The sequence below is a fragment of the Podarcis raffonei genome, chromosome 11, assembly GCF_027172205.1.
Source record: "Podarcis raffonei isolate rPodRaf1 chromosome 11, rPodRaf1.pri, whole genome shotgun sequence".
Lineage (NCBI taxonomy): Eukaryota > Metazoa > Chordata > Lepidosauria > Squamata > Lacertidae > Podarcis > Podarcis raffonei.
Genome location: NC_070612.1, coordinates 16,596,690 through 16,620,528, shown reverse-complemented (window position 1 = coordinate 16,620,528; position 23,839 = coordinate 16,596,690). Strand labels below are relative to the sequence as shown.

The 23,839-nt window shown below is 44.5% G+C and overlaps 1 protein-coding gene across 2 annotated transcripts in view; it reads left to right on the top strand.

Annotated features, from left to right (window-relative positions):
* ADAMTS12 (ADAM metallopeptidase with thrombospondin type 1 motif 12) overlaps positions 1-23,839 on the top strand; it is a 116,061-nt gene that overhangs the window by 42,027 nt on the left and 50,195 nt on the right. Inside the window, exons 4-7 of one of the 2 annotated variants that reach the window (XM_053407891.1) lie at positions 8,782-8,978; positions 12,054-12,137; positions 13,694-13,818; positions 21,829-21,978. In XM_053407891.1, coding sequence (XP_053263866.1) covers positions 8,782-8,978; positions 12,054-12,137; positions 13,694-13,818; positions 21,829-21,978 — 556 coding nt within the window. The remainder of the gene's footprint in view (positions 1-8,781; positions 8,979-12,053; positions 12,138-13,693; positions 13,819-21,828; positions 21,979-23,839) is intronic. The other variant, XM_053407892.1, reaches the window with a different exon arrangement.

Below are 23,839 nucleotides of genomic sequence, written 5' to 3'. Positions count from 1 at the left end.
CCATTGGTTCAGGTCCTAGCCTCTGGAGTAGGAGAAATCAAGCTTGCTCCATCTTCCATGAGACAATACTTGAGATATTTGAAGATAGCTATCTTATCTCCTCTCGGTGTCCTGTTTTCCAGGCTAAACATACCCACCTCCCTCAACCGTTCCTCTTAAGGCTTGGTTTCTAGACCCTTGATCATTTTGGTTGCCCTCCTCTGCACACATACCAGCTTGTCAATGTCCTCAGATTTCTCTGCAGGTTTTAGAACTTATTTTGGTTTCATGGTATCACTCTGCTGGATTTTGCTAGGTTTATAGCTGCTGTTTCTGTGCTTTTATCTTTTTTTAAAGCTTTTTATAATAATTGTACGATTGATGGTACAGCACCCTGGAACTTTCATACTGAAGGGCAGATTGTAAGTGATCGTAATAATCATTATTATTATATCACACCATGCTGGCTTATATAAAAGAACTCTGCAGAATGGTTTGCATAATAACACAGGAGGAGGGGAATGGAGAAGCTAGTTAAATAACCATTTTGCTTCCCTAAAAGATACATTACTTTACTGGAGGCAATATTTTTCTGAATTCCAGTTGCTGGGAATCATGAGTTCCAGTTGCTGGGAATCATGAGGTTCTGATTTTGGGCTTTCCATAGACATATAGTTAGCCACTGTAAGAACAGCATGTTGAATGTCCCCTCTGCATGAAATACCGTATTTTTTGCTCTATAAGACTCACTTTTTCCCTCCTAAAAAGTAAGGGGAAATGTGTGTGCGTCTTATGGAGTGAATGCAGGCTGTGCAGCAATCCCAGAAGCCAGAACAGCAAAAGGGATCGCTGCTTTCGCTGCACAGCGATCCCTCTTGTTGTTTTGGCTTCTGAGATTCAGAATATATTTTTTTCTTGTTTTCCTCCTCCAAAAACTAGGTGCATCTTATGGTCTGCTGCGTCTTATAGAGCAAAAAATACGGTATATATTTAACTTTGTGGTGTTTTGCCTTCAATATACTCTTCCAATCTTACCTTGCTCACTGGCCATTCCACGCTTTACAGCTGTGCCTATGTTCCTAATATATCAGAGCAAAAGATAAGTGGTTTGCTAAACCATGTGTATGTGTGTATCATAAATGTCTGAGCAGGCGCCGTTTTCCATTTTAAACTCCCTTACAGCACCACCTGACTGCAGGAATGAAATGGAATGTGCTTCTGCTACTATGATACTAAAAATATTAGGCCAGATTCAACTAAGGAGTTGCACACTAGCAGAAGCCAGAGCAATGGGACGCCCTCTACACAAGGGCAACTGTAAACTCCTGCAGAAATGAAGGAAGAGGGAAACTAATGAAGTTATCCATAGAGCTGCAGGGATGACTTTTGTAGATGAGTACATTACAGATTGGGACACGGGTGGCGGTGTGGTCTAAACCACTGAGCCTAGGGCTTGCCAATTGGAAGGTCAGCGGTTCGAATCCCCACGACGGGGTGAGCTCCTGTTGTTCAGTCCCAGCTCCTGCCAACTTAGCAGTTCGAAAGCACATCAAGTGCAAGTAGATAAATAGGTACTGCTCCGGTGGGAAGGTAAACGGCATTTCCGTGCGCTGCTCTGGTTCGCCAGAAGAGGCTTAGTCATGCTGGCCACATGACCCAGAAGTTGTCTGTGGACAAACACCAGCTCTCTCGGCCAGTAAAGCGAGATGAGCACCGCAACCCCAGAGTCGTCCGCGACTGGACTTAATGGCCAGCGGTACCTTTACCTATTTACATTACAAAAAGGTCTTCTTTTCTGCGGCAGCTGGAGAGACAGTCATTCCGGAATCCTGTTCCAAAAGGGAGAGGGAAATGAGCCAGTGGCCGCGCTCTCCCATCTGTTGTTCTCTCTGCACCAAAGTCCAGTGATTCAGCTTCGTTCCATATGTTGCGCACATGGCGTTGTATCCCAAGACAGGGGCACTTCTGCCCACTGGTTTTCTCTTCCAAACTGGTTTCCAGAATAACATTTCAGGTTTTAGAGGAGATGGTTGCACAGTCTCTGAGGCTGCCTTGAATACAGCTATGCCCTGTTCGCTTATAAAGTTGCCTAGTGTTGTGTTCGCCACAGTAGGCTGCTCAGCAGCTCAAGAGTTTTCCTTCCCAAATGCCTTTTGTCGGCGATGTGTCTACATGGCAGTGCTGCCGTTTTGTATGTGTGTGTGCTTCTTTGTTTTAAAGCCCAGATTTGGAGCGTTTTAGGAAGTGGACTGCAAGCTATGAAAAGCCTCATCAATTTTGTCAGGTTACACAGAGATAAATTCATGCACGCTGTGATTACAATGAGGCAAGGAGAAAAGGCATCAAATGTTGCAGTGCGGGCAGGATCCCGACCTCTCCATCCCTTCCTTCCCCTGGTTTGCCATGTCCTTCCCACCCCCACCCCCCAACCGAATAAAGGTAAAGGTAAAGGGACCCCTGACCATTAGGTCCAGTCGTGGACGACTCTGGGGTTGAGGTGCTCATCTCGCTTTATTGGCCAAGGGAGCCGGCGTACAGCTTCTGGGTCATGTGGCCAGCATGACTAAGCCGCTTCTGGCGAACCAGAGCAGTGCACGGAAACACCGTTTACCTTCCCGCCAGAGCGGTACCTATTTATCTACTTGCACTTTGACGTGCTTTCGAACTGCTAGGTTGGCAGGAGCAGGGACCGAGCAACGGGAGCTCACCCCGTCACGGGGATTCGAACCACCGACCTTCTTATCAGCAAGTCCTAGGCTCTGTGGTTTAACCCACAGCGCCACCTGCATCCCTTTGTTATGGAATAGAATGTCCCTATTTTCATCAGAAATGTTGGAGGAGGGTATCGCATTCCCCTATCTATTCTCCCTCTGGGCAAGCAAGAAGCATTATCAGAGTTCAATGACAAAGGCAGTCAAAAGCACTCAAGAGGGGAGCTCTACAGGGCTGCGGAGGGGTGTGACCAGGCAGAGACCAGTCCCAGGGGCCAAACAGAGACACACAGAGGCTTGAATTCCGGTTCTGAATGCATTGAGGTTCCCCAGCCCTTTAGTACACTAACTTAGCTTAATTTATTAAATGTGATAAACCAGGGGGAAAGGCTTGGGGCGGCAGGAATCTGTAGAAATCACTGCCATAAAACTATGATTCCCCCCTCCAATTTGGAAGAGCACTCACACGCAGGCCTGAAGGCAGCCACCTTGCAGATAAAACTAGCGAGCCCTTATTTTTATTTTTAAAAATCAACTTCATTATTAAAGGAATATGAACAGTTCCCCTTCATCACCAGATGGCTGCTTAATTGCAATGCTGATATACAATAGCTACCACATGCGCAGCTCCCCGCATTGTATAAGCCCTGAGATATGTGCAATTTGTGTTTTCAGATTTGGCCCTTGGCCACACAGTCTCCGTTCAGCTCTACGCTGTATGGAAAACCATGTGGCAGTTGGAAACCATTATAGACAATTGATCTCGGAGCACTGACTCATTGGGCAATATGTTAAAATGATTTGGGTTCTAAATAACTCCCGGTGACCCCTGCTGCAAAATATGGCAAATGGGTGGTCATGTGGGGAAGAGGTGGCCGTCTGGAGTGTTAGAAGCTTTCAGCAGACTTAAAAACACCCCCAGGTTTAACATTTAGCATTTGGCAAATGATCCCAGCCCTGAAGCCAAAGGCTGTAGTCATCAGGATACCTCCTACGTAGTATTTCCAAGAGCTTCAGAGGCTCTGCTCCAGGCTAAACGATTTGACAATCATGGACCAAAAAAAATTTAAAATATTTTGCCAGGAACACAGAAGTTCTTAGCAGCTGGCGGTAGTTGTTCAGGATATTTAAGTTTCGGTCCTGCGCCTGCCTGATTGGGAGTAAGACTCAGTAACCTAATGGCGGCATAAGGTAACAGTGGAAGGAATTCAACATAGTTCATAGTTCAACATAGTTTTCCCTCCCCCTTATGCTGGTCTATGACCACAATAAAAATTTGATTTGATTTGAGGAAGAGGATACATAAAAAGAGGTAATAAAAAATGATGCATGGTATGGAGAAAGGCAATAGAAGTTTTTCTCCCTGTGGGTCCCCAGATGTTGTTGGACTACAACTCCCATCATCCCTGAGCTCTGGCCTTGCTAGTTAGGGGTGATGGGAGTTGTAGTTCAACAACATCTGGGGACCCACAGGTTGAGAAAGGCTGGTAGAGTTATGTGGACATTGATCCAAATTGAATGTTGGAAGAATCAGACAGATAAAAAGAAGTACTTTCCCATACTGTGCATTGTTAAACTCTCCCAGGAGGCGGTGAAGGCCGCCATCTTGGATGGCTTGAAAAGAGAGTTAGACAGATTCATGGAGGGCAAGGCTATCAACAGCTACCATGGCTATGTTCTGCCCCTACGGTCAGAGGCAGTGTGTATCTGAATACCAGTTTCTGGGAGCCACGGGTGCGCAGAGTGCCTTTGCACTCACATCCCACTTGCAGGTTTCTCACAAGTGTTATGTACTGAAGTTCTCACCCTGGGCCAGCAGGGGGATACTGTAGATAGTTATGCAAATAAGGGATCGAAAGTGACGTTCAGTGATTGGATAGTTTTAGAAAATTGTTACAGTTACGTTGTACTGGAGCTCTATATAAGCAGGCTGGCTGAACCCTTCAGTTCAGTTCTGTCCTGGCCTGTGAATAAAGAAGAGCTGTTTGAAGAATCGCTGTGTCGTCTGATATATTCACCCACAACTTAACACAAGCATCTGGTTGGGAACTGTGAGAACAAAATGCTGGACTAGATGAACCCTAGGCCTGATCTAGCAGGCTGTTCTGATGTTCTTCTGATGTCACATAGAGGCTGGGCAGCACAGAGTCCTGTGACCCTGTGATGGTTTTGGCTGGCCAGCTATGGGGTCACTAAACCTCACCCCTTCACATACAATGGGCACTTATGCGTTGTCCCCCCTCCAAAATAAAATTCTTCAAGAAGAAAAGAGGACCAAATAGGACTCCAATTTGCATGAAACTTGAATATGCCAATTTAAATGTATAGATACAAATTTAGAAATTGATTCCTATCATATATGTAGAAATAGAATACATTTCACCACAGTGAATGTGGTGACAAGTTGGGCTGTGTGCCAGTTCAGTTTCCTGTCCAAATGCTGTCGTTGGGTTACTGTGAATGCCCCTGACTTTCCTTGCTAGAGTCATTCATTGTTAAATTGGGCATTGGACAGTTTAAACTATTTCCAAATAGAGAATAGTCCTGTGTAAAGTGAGGCACATGGCCATTCTCCCTAACAAAGGGTTTTGGGGAAGTAAATAGAACAAAATTATGCTAGATGGAGTTTAACGTGAGTTTAAAGCACTCAGGTTTTTTTTAATTATTACAACAATATTAGAAGTTAAACACTATTGCGTACTCTATTTTAAAAAAGGCCTGTTTATTTACCTCCTGCATTTCTCAGTCAATGATGCTCATTATTAAGCATTTATTTATGAGTTACTATGACAGCATGACCTGTCCTCTTGGCATTGCTGATGACTCTGTCAGCAAGAAGTCGCTTTGAAAATAAAGCACACTGGCTGCAACTTCCATGGGTTCTTTTGCCTTAGGGAAATTAAGTCACAAGATTCCAGTGCCCCAGTTCTGAGATTAATGGGGTGTAAGAGAGTAAATGTCTGTGCCAAGAGTAGCAGAAATTGGGAGAATCGGCTTTGCTTTCAGTCTCACAGGTGGTTCTGTGTCTATGTTCACATTAGTGGTTTGAAACAAAGTGAGGTCGTCTCCCTTATTCTCACATTGCTGTGTAGGCCAATGGGCAAGGATCTCTTCGCCCGATGCCCATCACTTGATTTGTTCCCCCGACCATCAAATGCCAAGTCACTGAAAGTGTCGTGTGTGTGGCATGTGCAACAGCTGCCTGAAATGTATAAATCTCAGCCTGACTGTGACTTCCTTTTTCAAATCAGAAGGAAGCTGGTTTGAGGGAAAAGCATCCAACAGAATTTCTGAAGAAGCTAGAGGATACCTACAGATTGTGGCTTATGTCATATGTAAGGTAAAGGTAAAGGTACCCCTGCCCGTATGGGCCAGTCTTGACAGACTCTGGGGTTGTGCGCCCATCTCACTCCAGAGGCCGGGGGCCAGCGCTGTCCGGAGACACTTCCGGGTCACGTGGCCAGCGTGACAAAGCTGCATCTGGCGAGCCAGCGCAGCACATGGAACGCCGTTTACCTTCCCGCTGGTAAGCGGTCCCTGTTTATCTACTTGCACCCGGGGGTGCTTTCGAACTGCTAGGTTGGCAGGCGCTGGGACCGAGCAGCGGGAGCGCACCCCGCCGCGGGGATTCGAACCGCCGACCTTTCGATCGGCAAGCCCTAGGCTCTGAGGCTTTTACCCACAGCGCCACCCGCGTCCCCTATATGTCATATGTACTCATCTTCAAACACCACCGGTGGAGTCAGCTGTGATTTGGACTCAGCCTCAGTGTAATTAATTTAAAGAGACCCCAAGGCCCTCTTGTCCAATTCAGACATTTTGTTACTTTAGCTGAATTGCCACGGAACAAGTACAAAGTTCTTTCTCCCCTTCTTCCAACCGGGGGACAAAGGCTGTCTGAGTAAAGTACAGTCATACCTCGGGTTAAGAACTTAATTCGTTCTGGAGGTCTGTTCTTAACCTAAAACTGTTCTTAACCTGAAGCACCACTTTAGCTAATGGGGCCTCCCACTGCCACCGCACCACCGCCATGCGATTTCTGTTCTCATCCTGAAGCAAAGTTCTTAACCTGAGGTACTATTTCTGTGTTAGCGGAGTCTGTAACCTGAAGCATCTGTAACTTGAAGCGTCTGTAACCCGAGGTACCACTGTACTTCTCATTTTTGAATGGAGACAGCCTGTGCTTTTTGTCAGTAGGCTATAATGTGTCTCCAGACATGCAAAACTTCCCTCTCTGATGGGAAGCAAGTTCATAAAAAACTAATGCTACTGATTACAGCTCCCTCCATGAAGTACACCATCCTTTGTTTAGTAAAAGAAAAAAGAAACCCCAGGTGCTTTTCTGAAAAGGAGCCTTGGGAGAATTCTAAGGTTTGCAGAAATAGGGGGGGGGGAAACTTAGAAAATGCCTGATAAAGGGTAGAAAACCTCTACAACAACACTAGTATAGCTCAGAAGTAGGCTTGAAGGTGTTCATCTTGCAGCTTCCAGCAGCAGCTGCAGGCTTTCTGTTAGAAATACTTCTGGCTTACTGAAACTGTAGGCCCACTTCTGACACCGTGTTGCATCCCTTGGGTTTGGGAAGGGTACTCCCAAACCTTCCAATGGGTCTGTTATAATACTAAGAAGGAGGCGGGAAAGCTTCAGTAGTAGTATCTATTTGTGAAAAACAGATCGAGAACTCAGCGTAGCAGCCAGTGGGCAAGACGAAGGTTCCAACTAGCTCCCACTCAGCTGTAGAGGGAACCGCACCCAAAGCAGGGAGGGGAGTTTCAATTGCAGACCAGGCATTCATCTTAAAGAGACAGGCCACACACACTATACCTAGGACTGAGAATGTGGAGTCTCCACAAAACACTAGCTATTGGTGTGGGCCAAGGTGGTGGGAGTTATTTGTTTTGGATTATATAGCTCTGGGTTTCCTGTATCAAGTTGAGAGGGTAGACATATTAGACACATGGACATTCTGTGATTCTATGAAAAAAGCGTGGCTTAATGTTGCTTTCCAGCAGTAACTTCATGATTATATTGTCTCTGGAATGAAAGATTCAATTTATGTTACTTTGCAAATTATGTGATGTTATGTCTTTTTAAGAATATGCAACACTAATGAGAAAAAAAGGGTACAAAATGAAATATTTGATCGGGCAGAATTGACATTAAAGATCATTAAACCATTACATGGTTACAAGTTGCCAGCAGAAATCTTATTATGACTGATCACAGAGACTTTTTGTTCTACAGCTTATACGTGCTAAGTCAAAGCTGTTCCTAATGCAAAATATGATTGCTATCAATTATATCTAAATGTTGTGGATGAAGTTGGTATGTGTGCTTTTAAAAATAAGCCCCTATTAAAACCACAGAGGCTATTTTAAACATGTGATTTCAGAATTGGGGGGGGGGGAATCTACAGGCCTTTCCAGAGGCTATAATTTACAGGATAATAACTGGAGCAATCACTGTCTAATGCAGGTATTGCTCCAGCAAGGGCTCCCTGTGGGGCACTGTGGGGCAATGCAGTTTCCCAGCTCTCAAGCCACAATTTGGGTAGTTCTTAAATTGAATCTAGAGGCAACCTGTGGTTCCTGGTGCATTTTCAGACAGAAAAGACAGAAATCTTGTCCAAGTTTCCAGCAGATGCTGAATAGATAGACTGCTCTTCAGTTTCACATTTTGGAATGATATTTTGGTGTTTTTCTGTTTTTGGACAGGTTTTGTGCTCAAATATTCATAGTAGGGATGGAGAACCTGTAGCCCTCCAGATGTTGTTGGACTACAACTCCCATCATTCCTGATGATTGGCCAAGCAGGGTGGGATGGATGGGCGCTGGAGTCCAACGATATATGGAGGGCCAAAGATTCCCTATCCCTGGTTGATGAGAAGATACCACAGTGTTTTGAAAGTCCTTTCTAAAACACAAATGCCAGTTGTCTGCTCTGAAATGCCAGGCATTCCCAGAAAGTACTCCATGTATTGTTTTGAGCTCTTTTTCTCCAAGAGAAGGGGAAACACACCCATTTCTTTCTGTAACATAACAGTTTGCCTACAAGGGAAAGATGGTCAATGCATTTTGTCTTCCATTTTCAGAAACTTTGAGCTTTTTCCAACAGCAAGAGCTTCGTAGGGAGAAATGGGAGAGGAACCGGGTGACGGGGAAAGCGATCTCCCGCCGTTCAGTCAGCAAAGAACGATGGGTGGAGACGTTGGTGGTTGCTGACAGCAAGATGATTGAATACCACGGAAGTGAGAATGTGGAATCCTATATCCTCACTATCATAAACATGGTATGTAATGTACAGAATGCGGAAGTGAGAGTGCTAACTGGGTCCACACAGTATGAGCACATAGCCCTGGTCCGTTCTTGCATTTGCTGGCTTCTGGACCCAACTCAAAGGACTGGTTTTAACAATAAAGCATTATATGGCTTGGGACCATGATATCTCTAAAGCAGAATTCCCCAGCTGTTATGTTCCCAAATGTTGTTGGACTCCAGTTCTCATCATCCCCAGCCTTCATAGCTGATAGTCAGGAATGGTGGGAGTTGTAGCTGGGGAAGGTAGGCTTTTGGCTTTAAGTTCAAAGTCCACCCTTATTGCCAATTAATTAGGGACTGGCAGGCTTCCCAGGGCAATGAGCGTTCGACCGAGCGACTCCTCCGGTCGAGTCCTCTGACATGATTAATGACCTGAGCCTCTGATAAGGCTCCAAGCACGTTCCCCCATTAAGCAGAGTATCCAGCATAGAGAAGGACGAGAAATATGAGCTACATGCTAAGAGTTTTATTACTAAGCTACGCAGACAGAAAAGAAATACAGCCTCTCTCTGTGAGAGCAAAGAGCAACTGAAAAACAAAGGAACAGGAAACTAGTAACATCACACCCGTCTCCTGTCTTCCATGAGACTTCCAACAGTCTGGAATGTCTCTGGAATGCAAAACAGAGTCTTGTGACCCCAAGAGCATTGCACAGTGGCAACACACAGAAACCAACATCAGGGTCCCAATCAGGTTGGGAAAAGCTGAGCTAAAAGAATGCTTCTTCCCATATGTATATCTACCCATGTCCTCAGCTTATTGAGGGAGGCTGTCCTTCAAGGGCTCCCTCTAAAGGAAATTTGGAGGATTGCCAGAAGGGAGAGGGGTTTCCCCCCCCTAATGCCTCACCCCCAAATCTGTAGAATGATCTCCCTTCTTCCTGGCACCATATCTTTTTTGTGGGGAGGGGACTATAGCTCAGCAGTAGAGCATATGCTTTCAAAGCATCGCAGGATTGTGGCAAAGATTATTGAAGCCCAATTTATGGCCTGGTTCAGATATAAGCCAGGCTGATAACTTGTTTTATCTCTGGTTGTGAGCAAGTTGGTGGGCAGGATGTGAAAACCCTGTTAATGTGTCCTGTCACTGGTACTTCCCTTCAACGGACAAATGTCCCACTTGTCTAATGGATTACTTGACCTTGACTATCCCTGTCTCACATGAAGTGAAGATTGCCTGAACCAGCTCTGACAGGAACGCAGCCAAGAGCTCTTAGTAATTAATCCCTTTTCAATGCAATGCATGAATGCTAACAAAATGTCATAACTCATGGTTAGAACTTCCTTGTCATAAAAGAAACGAATAAGGCAGAATCAGCTCTCAACTGCACAGGGGCACTTCCAAATATAATTAATGGCGTTCTGATATGTTTCGATTTTGATTGTGTATGAATTGTGTTTCAGTGTGTTGAAGGCTATGAGGGCAAAAAGCAGCCTTAAAAATTAAAACTCTTTTAAATAATGTCAGCAATTAAAGTAGGGATGAGGAACCTGCGACCTTCCAAGTATGGTTGAACTACGACACCATCATCCCTGACCACTGGATGCTGTCTGGGGGCTGATGGGAACTGGAGTCCGTTAGAGCATGTTGCTGATAACGCCACGGTTGCAGGTTTGGTGCCTGTATGGGACAGCTGCATATTCCTGCATAGGAACTCTACAATTCTATGATTTTATACCAGGAGGGCCACAGGCACCACATGCCTGGGTTAAACAATTGAGAACGAGCTGCTGCAAGCTCCCCCTTGATTTCTGCCATTGAGACAGATAATGCTAGAACAGTTACATATAGGTAGCCGTGTTGGTCTGCCATAGTCAAAACAAAAAAATTTTTTTCCTTCCAGTAGCACCTTAAAGACCAACTAAGTTAGTTCTTGGTATGAGCTTTTGTGTGCATGCACACTTCTTCAGATACCTCTTCTTCTGGTATCTGAAGAAGTGTGCATGCACACGAAAGCTCATACCAAGAACTAACTTAGTTGGTCTTTAAGGTGCTACTGGAAGGAAAAAAATTTTTTTGTTAATGCTAGAACACTTATTCATACAGCTGCACTGCCCTCTGCAGTAGATTCCAGAATTTATTGTAATTCTGACTGAATCAAGTGTAGGCGAATATTCCAGAGGGCATTGGGGGAAGCGGTGAGCCAGGAAAGGTTTGTTCCATCCAGCTTCTGCAGAGGCTAATTCTGGGACAAGGGAACAACCCCTAGCATAGTTTGTCGGATGTTCGTCTGATCCAAGTGGTCACTGGGTGGACCTCAGTAATATGTGGCATGGTCAAAAGTGCCTCTCCTAAAAAACACAGTACATTCCACAAGCAGTGTTAGAAACTGGGGTAGAAAAACTAGGAGCCAAATGGCTTCTGGGATGTGGGTTGTGGGAGCCGAAACAGATTATCAAGTCACCACTGATGGGGCGGCAACACTTTCTATTTATTATTTTGATAGCATGCTTTAATATGCAATTCACATAAGTGACACATTGTCAAGATCACATTTTTAGTAGAAATCATTAATGCATGTTTAATTTGGTGTTTACAATAAAAAATATTGGTACCGTACTTTTGTTTTCAAAACACTCCACTCTTTATTGTTAAACTCCTTAACATATTGCCTATCCTTAACATATGCTTCAAAGCAAATACGGTACATTTCAGTAACCCTTGAGTGTGAGCCAGGTGCAAAAAATGGCACCCAGACTTTTTGATGTCCTCGCAGATGGATCATCTTTAGGCGCGAAATGTGCCTGGAGCCCTGCTAATTTTGAACCCTGCCCACAAGTATGTATGGAATGGGGCAGTCCCTCAAGCACCTGGTCACAAGTTCTTTAGGACTTCATTACCACCAGCAAGAAGACCTTAAAGCTGGTCTGCTATCATGCTATATATAGGCAAAGACCTATATTTTGTTACTCTATGCAGTGCCAGACTTATCTCTGATGGTGCTATGGAAATAGAACATCATCATCATCATCATTGGAGTGGTGGGGGCGGGGATATTGCTGCAGAAAATGAATTAATAAACTTTATGTTGTCTGGCTTTGCCCAGGTGTCTGGCTTGTTCCATGATCCAAGCATTGGCAATGCAATTCATATTGTGCTGGTTCGACTGATTCTTCTAGAGGAAGAGGAGGTAAGACTCCCCCACTTAACAACTATGCATTTCATTGATGTCAGGTGCTGGTGTGGTTGCTCAAGAGAAAACAGGCAAGACTCCAACCTGTGTTTCCCAAGCTTTATTCTTAGTGCAAACTATTTACAGTGAAGAGCGTTGTAAGTTCATGTCTGGCTCAATCGCTAGCAGAATCTGGAAGTGATCAGTCTTTGTACCTCCCCCAGCATAACAGTCGCGTGACCCCCAACCTTCTCTGCCCCTCCCTGCGCCGAAACCTACTGCGCAGAATGGGCGCTGGCAAAGGGGTGCTTCCCTCCTCTCCCCTTTGCTCAGGCTCGGTGTTGAGGCTCTCCCTAGCATCCCCTGGTCCCTGCACCTCCTCTCCACTGGAGGTGGGGCTTTCCTCCTCACCGGAGGAGGAACTGCTTTGCAAGATTTTCGGAGGTTCCCTATAACACAACTGCCCTTCCACCTCTCGCCTCTGCGCTGATGGCAGTTCCCTGACAATTGACTTTCTTCTTAAGGAAGAAAGTTTTTGATAGACTTCGGAGAAGGGGAAGGAAGCCAGACAAAAGCAGGCATTTTCAGTGGCGGCACTGGTGTTCTGGAAGGCCACTGGACATGCAAGCATTATGGGATGCCACCAGTGCTGTGGAAAGTTGTTCTGTTGTGTGTTTTATTGCTTATCTATGTTCCAACAGATGGGCAAATAGGTCTTTACCATGAGTGTCTACTGTACTGCTGCTCTTGTATATTGGACTTTTTAAAAATTATCTTTAGTGTATATTGCCTTGAGATGGTTGTTTGGAAGATGATTAATAAATCAGTGGTCATGATGACAATGATGATGATAATTTAATTATAAATGTATATATTTTAAATGTTGTGTAATTGTGTTAAGTGTGGTGAACTGCTTCTCTTTCAATGATGATGATGAGGTAATACTACTACTACTACTACTACTAATAATAATAATAATAAATGCTTTTCACATGACTTTCAAGGTGATTCCCTATTCCATGATTGAGAACTTGAGGCCCTCCAGATGTTTTTAGACTTTTAGATTTGGATTGATTAGGGAACAATGTTTCCAAATTGGTTCCACACTGTTCTCAGCATGTTCGAAGGCATTCTGAAAAATTGTGCTACAAAATTGCGTAGCTGCTAAAAATGTTGCATCTTTCTTAACCCTAGAATTGTGCTTCAATTTTTCTCTGATTTAGGGATAATGGTTGTTTCAAAACAGAAAACAAAGGGGAACATTTTTGTTTGACAACTTATTTAAGCTCTTCTGGTGTGTGTGGTTTTTTTAAAGAGCTGTGAAGGCCTCTTAATGTGCTGTTTTGCTCTTTTTGTATTTTTGGGGGAGGTATTCTTTTTCCATCGTTTTCCAAATGACACAGTTTTATCTCAACTTTCTGGACTCCGTAAACAGCTATCATAATTACGTCTCTCGCTTGACGCAAAAGCACCATTTGTTACATCTAAATTACCTTACTGAGCTTGATAATTAATGTAGATGCTATTAGTGTTCTAGCAGTATAATTATATATTTTTTATTTCCCTCTCTTTAGCAAGGGCTGAAAATAGTTCACCACGCAGACAAGACCTTAGCCAGCTTTTGTAAATGGCAAAAGAGTATCAATCCCAAAACTGATGCCAACCCACTGCACCATGATGTGGCAGTCCTTCTTACCAGGTAAGAGGATACTGTGCCAGAGACACCACATTTGATTTCGTTTTTTAAACTATTATTACTTCAGTAAGAGAGGAGACCAAATAAATTTCAGTAACAGGGTAAGATTCTCAGCAAGGCTTAAATGCCCACCATAGAATTATTATTTTTGTAGGCTTGGAAGGGTTAATAAAGGCCAGTCCTATCATTAGGTAGAGTGAGGAATCTGCCTCAGGTGGCTGTTGCTGGGGTGGTGGTGAGATGGTGGAGGACACAACTGTGTGTGCCATGGAGCATCTCCTTCACCACTAAGCTGTTAGCCTGTTGCTTTTAGTTACAGCAGAGGAAACCCAGCCAGATGGGTGGGGTTTAAATAAATGATGATGATGATGATGATACCCAGTTGGCTTCTGTACATGTCATGGGAGGACACTATCTTGTTCTTCCCCTTAGGCAACAATTTCCGCTCTCCCTTCCCTACAGGTGGGCGGGGTTTGCGGCACCCAGCAGTGGCTCACCTGGACGGGTGCCTCCCACCTGCTTGGGTTGTCCTTTGACCCGCCCTTGGCCAGGGAGGACAATGGGCAGCCGGCTGGGGATGGGGCTAAGGCCAAAGAAAAGAGGCTGACCCTTTTGACCAAGCTTCCCAAGTGGTGGCATTTGCAGGGCCTGTTAAAGGGCAAAAACCAGGAGTCCCTGGCCCTAGATTGGCGGCATGTGGGTCAAACTCCCGGGCCGAGGTTAGTGGAAGGGCATGTTGTATAAGTTTGTGCTTTGCAGTCCCCTCTCACTGCACCTCATCAGCCTGCACATCCTCAGCCAGACGGGCTGAGAGGGTTACCTGCCAAGGCCTGCGCCAAGTTTCCCACTTCTGAAGCTCAATAAAGTTGTGGCCAATCTGAACCCACAATCTGGTCTCTTGTCTCATTCTTTGGGGGGAAGGGGTAGGCACCAAAGACAGGGTTTAGCATGTGTGCCCACAAAATATATTGGGCTGGCCCAGTGACTTTTGGAGATTAATAGCCCAGGAAGTATTTCTTTTGTTAAGGAAATTACAGGGAAATGGCCCAGAATTACTAGGAAACTGGGCTGGGTACCACTCCCTCCCTACTCGTCTCCAGGACTTTCTCACCATCCAGAAGCGGGAAGCAGATAGCAGTGGCTTGGATTCTCATTTTACTCCCACGAAGGGAATAGAGTTCACATCCACAGGAAAGGGATTCTCGGCTTCCTCCTTCCCTGTGTAGCCCCCTGCACCTCCTGAATATGTGTGCCTGGGGTTGGGGGACTTTGGGGAATGGTGTGAAATATGACACATGGGATCCAGGTGGAGGGAAGAGTTGAGAGAAATCAACGCACTTTCATGAATGGAGGAGCACCATAGAATGTAAGCCTGCTTTCCCTTACCTGGCACTCACTAACTGTTACAACGCCCATAACCTCTGACCATTTGCCATGCTGGCTGAGGCTGATGGAAGAGCATATCATGTCATTTGAAGGATGCAGCCAAGGAATTGGGGGCAATTGGCAGGCCCCCAGCAGGCCCCAGCCCACCGGCCGGTGAGCCGGGCGATCTCCACTCCTTGGATCAGCATGAAACTGCGACCCGAGCTTCAGAAGCCTTCAGAAGCTGGACACGCACACTCAGCAGAGTAAATAATGCTGCACAACAGAAGTGGCAGGGAGAGGCTGTGTTGAGAATATTTACAAGCAATTTATTCGGCATACATCAGGACAAAAGGAAAACATGTCTGAACTCCTTCTTGTCCAAAACAAGGCAGCAAAAGCTATACACAAACGGAAGTTCCCAGCAAGCTGTGCTGGAGTGTAAACAGACATGTGGCACACAACAGTCTCATGCCTGTCCCTTAAGGTGGAACAGAATATTCTAACACCAGGCTGGGAACAGGTAACCTAAGACAACATATCTAAGGTCCTATTAGTTCTACATGTTACTTCACTTCATTCTGTTGTCCTTCCAGCTTTATGTCAGTTAGGAGTTTGGTTTCATTTATAATAATAATAATAATAATAATAATAATAATAATAATAATAATTTATTATTTATACCCCACCCATCTGGCTGAGTTTCCCCAGCCACTCTGGGCGGCTCCCAATCAAGTGTTAAAAACAGTACAGCGTTACATATTAAAAACTTCCCTGAACAGGGCTGCCTTAAGATGTCTTCTGAATGTCAGGTAGTTGTTTATCTCTTTAACATATGATGGGAGGGTGTTCCACAGGGTGGGCACCACTACCGAGAAGGCCCTCTGTCTGGTTCCCTGTAACCTCACTTCTCGCAGTGAGGGAACCATCAGAAGGCCCTTGGCGCTGGATCTCAGTGTCCAGGCTGAATGATGGGGGTGGAGACGCTCCTTCAGGTATATTTGGTCCTTCAGGTATATTTGGTCTTCTGTTTCTTTCCTGTCCTCAGTCTGACCTTTGCTTCCTTTCTCTCTAGTGAAAAGGAGACTTGAGTGCACATGAGAGTCAGTGTGGAGTAGTGGTTAAAGTGTTGGACTAGGACCTGGGAGGCCAGGATTCAAATCCCCACTTGGCCCCACTTGGGCCAGTCACTGGCTGTCCATCCAAGTTTCTTCACTAGAGTTGTTGTGGGGATTAAAAGACCAGCATCCTGTTCTCAGGTGCCTCTGGTAAACCTACAAGCAGGACTCTCCTCTTCTGTGTTTTCCAGCAACTGGTATTCAGAAGCATACTGCCTTCGACACTGGAGGGAGAAAATAGGCTCTTCTCATTTGAGTGCAAAATTGATGTGGGGGCATTTTACATGGAAAAATAATTCCTTCTGCAGAAAGGAATTAACCGCCTCAGGCCCGCAGTTAATAGGGCTGATCCAAGGCATTTTGGTGCTTGTTGTAAACGCAAATGATGCCTTTCCTTGCCCAGTGACATCAACAGTTAGCAACACCTCATATAACTGCCCCTGTGTTCTGTTGCTTAATTGGACCCTGAATCTGAAAGCTGGTGCAGCGTAATGAATAAGAGACTCATCTGTGTTTCGAAAAAAACCCCATTTTTAAAACCGTTTTTCATGGCTAACAAAGGTAGACATAGTGTCTCTGTTTTCAGTTCATAGAGTCCTTTCTATAGGTCAGTTCCATCTGGTTTGAGACACTGCTGCTATCTAGGCATTGTGAAGTTGTGGTGGGGGACGAGAAGGGGGATAAAGACATTTCCTTCTTTTGCATAGTGCATATGCAGAGATTTTTTGTGACGGCATCACGTGGATAGGTTCTTTATCCGTTCATTTATTTATTTTCATTGGTGGTGTGATAGATTGGGGAGCCTAGTTGGTTGCATTTGGTTGGTTGCAGTGAGTTTTGTTTGGGGGGGGGGTTGGAGTCAAATTAGCCATATTGATTGGGATGCTGTCAAGGAGAATTATGTTGTTATCTTGTTGATCCATGTTCACTCCTGAAAGGTCCCTCCAGTGAATCTTGCCTCTGCTATGAACTCACCTCAGCCTCACTCTACTGCCATCATTTCATTTCATTTCATTTCATTTCATATTTTATTTTATTTTATTTTATTTTATTTTATTTTATTTTATTTTATTTTATTTTATTTTATTTTATTTTATTTTATTTTATTATTTGTACCCCACCCATCTGACTGGGTTGCCCCAGCCACTCTGGGTGGCTTCCAGCAGATACAAAAACCTAATAAGACAAGAAACATTACAAACTTCCCTATACAGGGCTGCCTTCAGATGCCTTCTAAAGGTTGTATAGCTACTTCTCTCCTTGACATCTGGTGGGAGGGCATTCCACAGGGTAGGTACCACCACCGAGAAGGCCCTCTGCCTGGTTCCTTGTAACCTCACTTCTTGTAGTGCTGGTGCTGGATATCAGCCCTTGGTACGGGGTCTCAGTGTCTGGGCTGTATGATGGAGGTTGTTATGTACTGAGTTGAATAGGATCCAAACTGCAGCAGTCTGATTGGTCCTAGAACAATAGGATCCAAAAGGCAGCAGTCTGATTGGTCCTAGAACAATAGGATTCAGAATGCAGCAGTCTGATTGGTCCTAGAACAATGCAGCAGTATGATTGGTTGGCAGGAACTACCCAATCATGCTCCAGATAGAAGTGAATCCACAACCTGATTGGCTTACAGTAGAATTCCGGAATTAGCCAATCATGTGCAGCCCATTGTGTAAATAATGTATATAAAGCAGATACTTTGAGGGGACATTCATTCATTCCTCCTCACCACTATGAGCTGAATAAAGAGCATGAAATCACTTCGCGACTCTGAGTATATTTCAGAGGTGGAGACGCTCCTTCAGGTATACAGGGTCGAGGGCCGTTTAGGGCTTTAAAGGTCAGCACCAATAAAAGCAGTGATCTATCTTACAGGGTTGTTGTTAGGACCCCAGCAAGATAATGCATGTGAAGTGTTTTGAACGCTCAAAAGCACTATAAGTGTTAACTATAAGCAAAGTGTTAAGAGTCTAATCTATGGCCTAATCTGGTCGGCTGCTGGACAACCAGAAATACCACACACACTAAGAACATAAGAAGAGCCTGTGGATCAGGCCAAAGCCCATCATCCTGTTTTTGCAGTAGGCAACCAGATGTCCCGAGCATAATATTGCTCTCTTTGTTTGTGATTCCCTGGTATTTAGAGACATACTTCTTTGAACAGTGGAGATAGCCACCATGGCTATTAGCCATTGATAGCCTTTCCTTCCATGAAGGTATCCATCCTTATAACCATCTAAGCACACACTTTTAAAGCCACTTACTAGTACAATCACAATTCTTTATGGTCCAGCTCTCACTTACATACTTCACTATGGTTTTCCCAGTAGTGATGTATGGAAGTGATTGCTGGACCATAAAGAAGGCTGATCATCGAAGAATTGATGCTTTTGAATTATGGTGCTGGGGAGACTCTTGAGAGTCCCATGGACTGCAAGAAGATCAAACCTCTCCATTCTGAAGGAAATCAACCCTGAGTGCTCACTGGAAGGACAGATCGTGAAGCTGAGGCTCCAATACTTTGGCCACCTCATGAGAAGAGAAGACTCCCTGGAAAAGACCCTGATGTTGGGAAAGATGGAGGGCACAAGGAGAAGGGGACGACAGAGGACGAGATGGTTGGGCATTGTTCTCAAAGCTACCAGCATGAGTTTGACCAAACTGCGGGAGGCAGTGGAAGACAGGAGTGCCTGGTCCGTGGGGTCACGGAGAGTCGGACACTTCTAAACAACAAAAAGTACAATCACAATGCTGATGCTTTCATTCAACCCCAACATTCCCATTTATTCTAATTAACTGCTCATATAATAAGCTACTCATAATGCTAATCACGCTAAATCATACTCAGAAGCATTTTTATGAGCGAAACTAAACAGAACGAAGCACAAACACTTTTGGAAACACACAAAGCCCTTTCCAAACAGAACAAAACACAAAAGCAAATATTTTTGGTCCTTACCGCTATTGTCTGCTTGCTAAAAATCTCAAGCCCTTCATTGATTTCCCAAGAACAGCACTCGTTAATGATAATTGCATGCTTGTGAATACTGCCATAATGATCAGAAATCTGTGACCTTGTTTGCCCGGGTTTTAATTTTACTTTTTAGACAGTGCCGTGTGCTGCTGGCATTTCTCATTTAGAGAATTCTGATTCAGCATCTGAACACAATTTAGGGTAAAAAGTGGCAGTGCTCAGAATTAAAAGAAAGATCAAACTGGACCACATACTGCACTAGCAGGAGGAACATAAGGAGCTTGAACAAACACAGAAAGAGAAGGAGGAAGTGTGTTTAAATCAGGGATGGGGAACCTGTATCATTCCAGATGTTATTGGGCATCATCCCCAGTCAGCATAGCCAGTCGTCAGAAATGATGGAAGTTGGAGTCCAGCAACATCTGGAATGATACAGGTTCCCCACCCAATGTTTCCAAACTTGGGTCTCCAGCAGCTTTTGGACTACAATTTCCATCATCCCTGACCACTGGTCCTGCTAGCTAGGGATGATGGGAGTTGTAGTCCAAAAACTGCTGGAGACCCAAGTTTGGGAAACCCTGGGTGGAATCTACACACATGTAAAAACCATTCTGAAAATGCTTTTTTAAAAAAAGTGTTTTTAAAAATACATTGAATTTTCCATAAGGCTCACCATTGACTATCTAGTATCACATTGTATATTGCACTTAAAACATTTTATTTGCAGCTGTATAGCTGAGTCCCTGGTTTAGAGTTTGTTCATTGCATGTTGAATATATGTGAACACCCATGCCGTTTTAGCTTCATTTGTATATTTAATATACTCAGTTATACATTCAGTTATATGTTCTGGGTTCATTTGTGCGCACAAATGGCTTTCTTTATCATTCTTTAACAAACATGGAAGAAACCAGAAGTCAACTTCAGGCTTTTGAGTTTTTGGCTTTAGATAAGTGAATGGATAAATAGGAAGTTGCACGATAAATAAAAGAATGGCAAAGTTGTCCAACTAGCTTGATATGCTTGATATAGAACCAAAATCAATTTCAGTGACATAACATGCAAAAGCAAAGCATCCTTCTTCATGTCATCAATCAATAGGGGTGTTGGGCTTTCTCAGATTTCATATATACACAGGATGGTCTTTTGTAGCACATTATTGGTCTCTGGAAATAGCTTTCAAGAATTGTAAAAAGGAAGCAATCATCTTTCCTGGGTCACAGTCAGACAGGACTGAGAGGGAAATGTCCCTTTGTGCATTCTAACAAAAGCTCTTGATCTATGTTGAAGTTTCGTGGGAGGGATTCGATCGCATACTGGCAAATTCAGGTTGCACAGTTAAAGCTGATGTGGCGCTCTTGCACAGCTTAGCACAAACACAAAGTGACAGGAAAACGTGCTGAAAAGTGTGGGATAATTGCTTGGTATAACCTCTCTGCAAACAACTCAGAATGAATATTCAAATCGATAGTCAACTTTGTGCAAAAAAAATCAGGATGAATGCTCAATGAAAGATTGCCCAGAAACAATCTATGTGCTTTTCTAGCCTTGCAGGAAGGAAGGAAAGAGTTGGTAGCAGAGAAGTGTGTGTGTGTGTGTGTGTGTGTGTGTGTGTGTGTGTGTGTGTGTTTAAGGGACATTGGTAGAGTGGTTTCAGGCTTTGCTCTGTTGCAATTTGTTTAATGGACAAGGGGAGTCTGCTGCTCCCCTTAAGATGAGACAACATTTCTGCTTTGGATGTGTGGTACAGAGCTAACAACTTGCTCATAAATACAAGGAAGACAAAGGAGCTTGTGGTGGACTTCAGGAGACAGAAGAGCAATGTCCAGCCACTTTTGATTGATGGGGTCTGTGTGGAGAGGGTAACAACGTTCAGATTTTTGGGCATTGAATTATAAGAGGATCTGTCCTGGAGTGTCAACACAAGGGGGCTTGTGAAGAAGGCGCAGCAGAGACTGTACTTTTTGAGAATTCTAAGGAAAAACCATTTCCGCAGAATCTGCTGCTTGCCTTCTATCACTGTGCCATTGAGAGCGTGCTCACTTATGGCTTATGTGTGTGGTATGGAAGCTGTACTACCCAGGACAGGATGGGGTTGTGCAGAGTTGTTAAGGCAGCAGAGAGCATTGTTGGCTGCCCACTCTCCACCTTAGAGCAGATTTATGCCACAAGGTGCCATAGGAAGGCACTGGACATAGTAAAAGATCCATCGCATCCTGGTCAGTGTCTCTTCGAGCTCCTGCCATCGGGACGGAGATACAGGACGATGAAGACAAGAACGAGCCGTCTTAAGAACAGCTTCTTCTCCAGAGCGATCTCGGCCCTGAATGGGAAGCCTGGACTTTGAAAGTCATCTAATCTTCCTTGCTGTACTATACTGTATTGTTTAATTAGTGTTTTTATGGAGCAGTCAAGTAATTTCGTTGTCCCCGAGAGGGGGCAATGACAATAAAGATATTATTATTATTATTACTATTATTATTATTATTATTATTATTATTATTATTATTATCATGCTACAAAGTTCTTTTTATTTCACGTATTTTGCTTTGCTCTCAGGAAGGACATCTGTGCTGGCATGAATCGCCCATGCGAAACCTTAGGCCTGTCCCATCTCTCTGGAATGTGCCAGCCTCATCGCAGCTGCAACATCAACGAAGACTCTGGCCTGCCTTTGGCCTTCACAATTGCACATGAACTTGGACACAGGTATGAAAACTCTGGGAGTCTAGCGGGCGTCAAGTCACATGATTAACCAGAACTGAAATAGCTTCTAAAGCTCTTACATTCTGAGGAGGAAGTATCAGAACTTTGTGATGGTTGTAGCAAGGAGGTCTAAGGTAATAATGAGTCAATACAAACAGCACAAACCTAAAGGCAGGCACTCATGTATGTTTCCAGATTTTTATGTTGATAAAATAAACATTGCGCCAAAAAAATGTTTTACTTCTACCTGTGTGATTTGGCCAACACTGCAATACTTTTGTATATCTCTCAAAGTAAAAAAGGCTAGTGACCTGCCTACTTTAAATCTTCCAGAAGATGCTTGGATGAACTTTTCTTTGCGTATCTTGAATCAGTCCAATGTCTGCATGTTCTGTTTGGAATTCAGAAAATACCTTCTTAGAAATGGAACTGTTAGCATTGATAAGCAATTTGTTGTTTGCACTGTTCTATTCATGCACTTTAAAATTTTCAAGTAAAGATGCAAGCAAAAACAAACAAAAATTAACAGCCAATAATTACCGTATTTTTCGCCCTATAGGACGCACTTTTTTCCCTCCAAAAATGAAGGGGAAATGTGTGTGCGTCCTATGGGGCAAATGCAGGCTTCAGGAAGCTATCCGCTAGCCATGGGAGACGCAGCTCTCCCACGACTAGCAGAGAGCTTGCCAGCACCCAGAAGCTTGGGGCGCGCTGAGCTCAGCACGCCCCAAGCTTTGGGCTTCGCGCAGCACTCCGCTAGCCGTGGGGCGCTTCCCCCGCCCCAGCCCCGCACCTGGGGGGGAAATAATTTTTTTTCTTTATTTCCCCCCCAAAAAACTAGGTGCGTCCTATGGGTCGGTGTGTCCTATGGTGCGAAAAATACGGCACATTCACTTCCAACCTAACTTTGAACTTCTTTCAGCATCAACTGAGTGAATATTTATCTTTGGCACTAAGGCATTTGTGGGTATCTTTCTCTGACAGGGTCTGATAGGAGTTGAAATCCAGTAACAACCTCTGGAGGGCCACAGGCTCCCCACCTTGCCATGATAGCAGAGGGATGTCACCACAATGGTTGGCATCCATGTCTGGCCCAATTGCACAAGCAACCCAAACAGGCTCTTGAGCAATCTTATTTCAGGTGTGCCAGTAAAGCACTATGCAGTTTGATAGCTTCATCCCAAGATTCCCTGCAACGCTGGGCATGTATGCTGGGCTACATACAGAATCATTCTTGAGTTTACTGCAGCTGTGCATAACCCAAGAGATGTCTCTTTTGGCATCCTCTATGACCAGGGCCAGCCCTACCATTAGGCAAAGTGACCTTAGGTGGTAGATGTTTTGGAGCAGCAGTGACAGCTCCTTAGCCATTCCTTTTAAGCCCCCTGCTAATTCTCATCTGTTAGGGGACAGATATGTTAGCAGCCAGCAGCAGTTATACTTAGCTGATTGCAGCTTCTGGGAGCTCGTGACCAGGAGCTAGTAACCAGGACTTGTAAAGAGGGACACTTGCAAGGGCATTTAGTGGGAGAGTTTGAGGGGAAGCCCAGAAGACTTTCTCACAGTGTGCAGGACCAAGAGACATGGAAGGTGAGGGAGCTGCTGCAGTGACCTGAAAAACACCTCTGTTTTCCTGCTGGAGAACGTGCAGCAGTACACCTGTGGCAAGTGTAAACTGGTTGCCTTGCTGAAAGTGAAAGGTGCAGCAATTTGAGGCCCACCTTAACGCCCTTCGAGCTACAGGACTAAATGTGGAATTTCTCGATGGATCTAAGTGGACTATGCTGGAACAGCAACACAGGTGGGGTGCCCCTACAGAGGAGGAAGATTGCCCATTGCACGAGATGAACCCCTGGAGGAACGT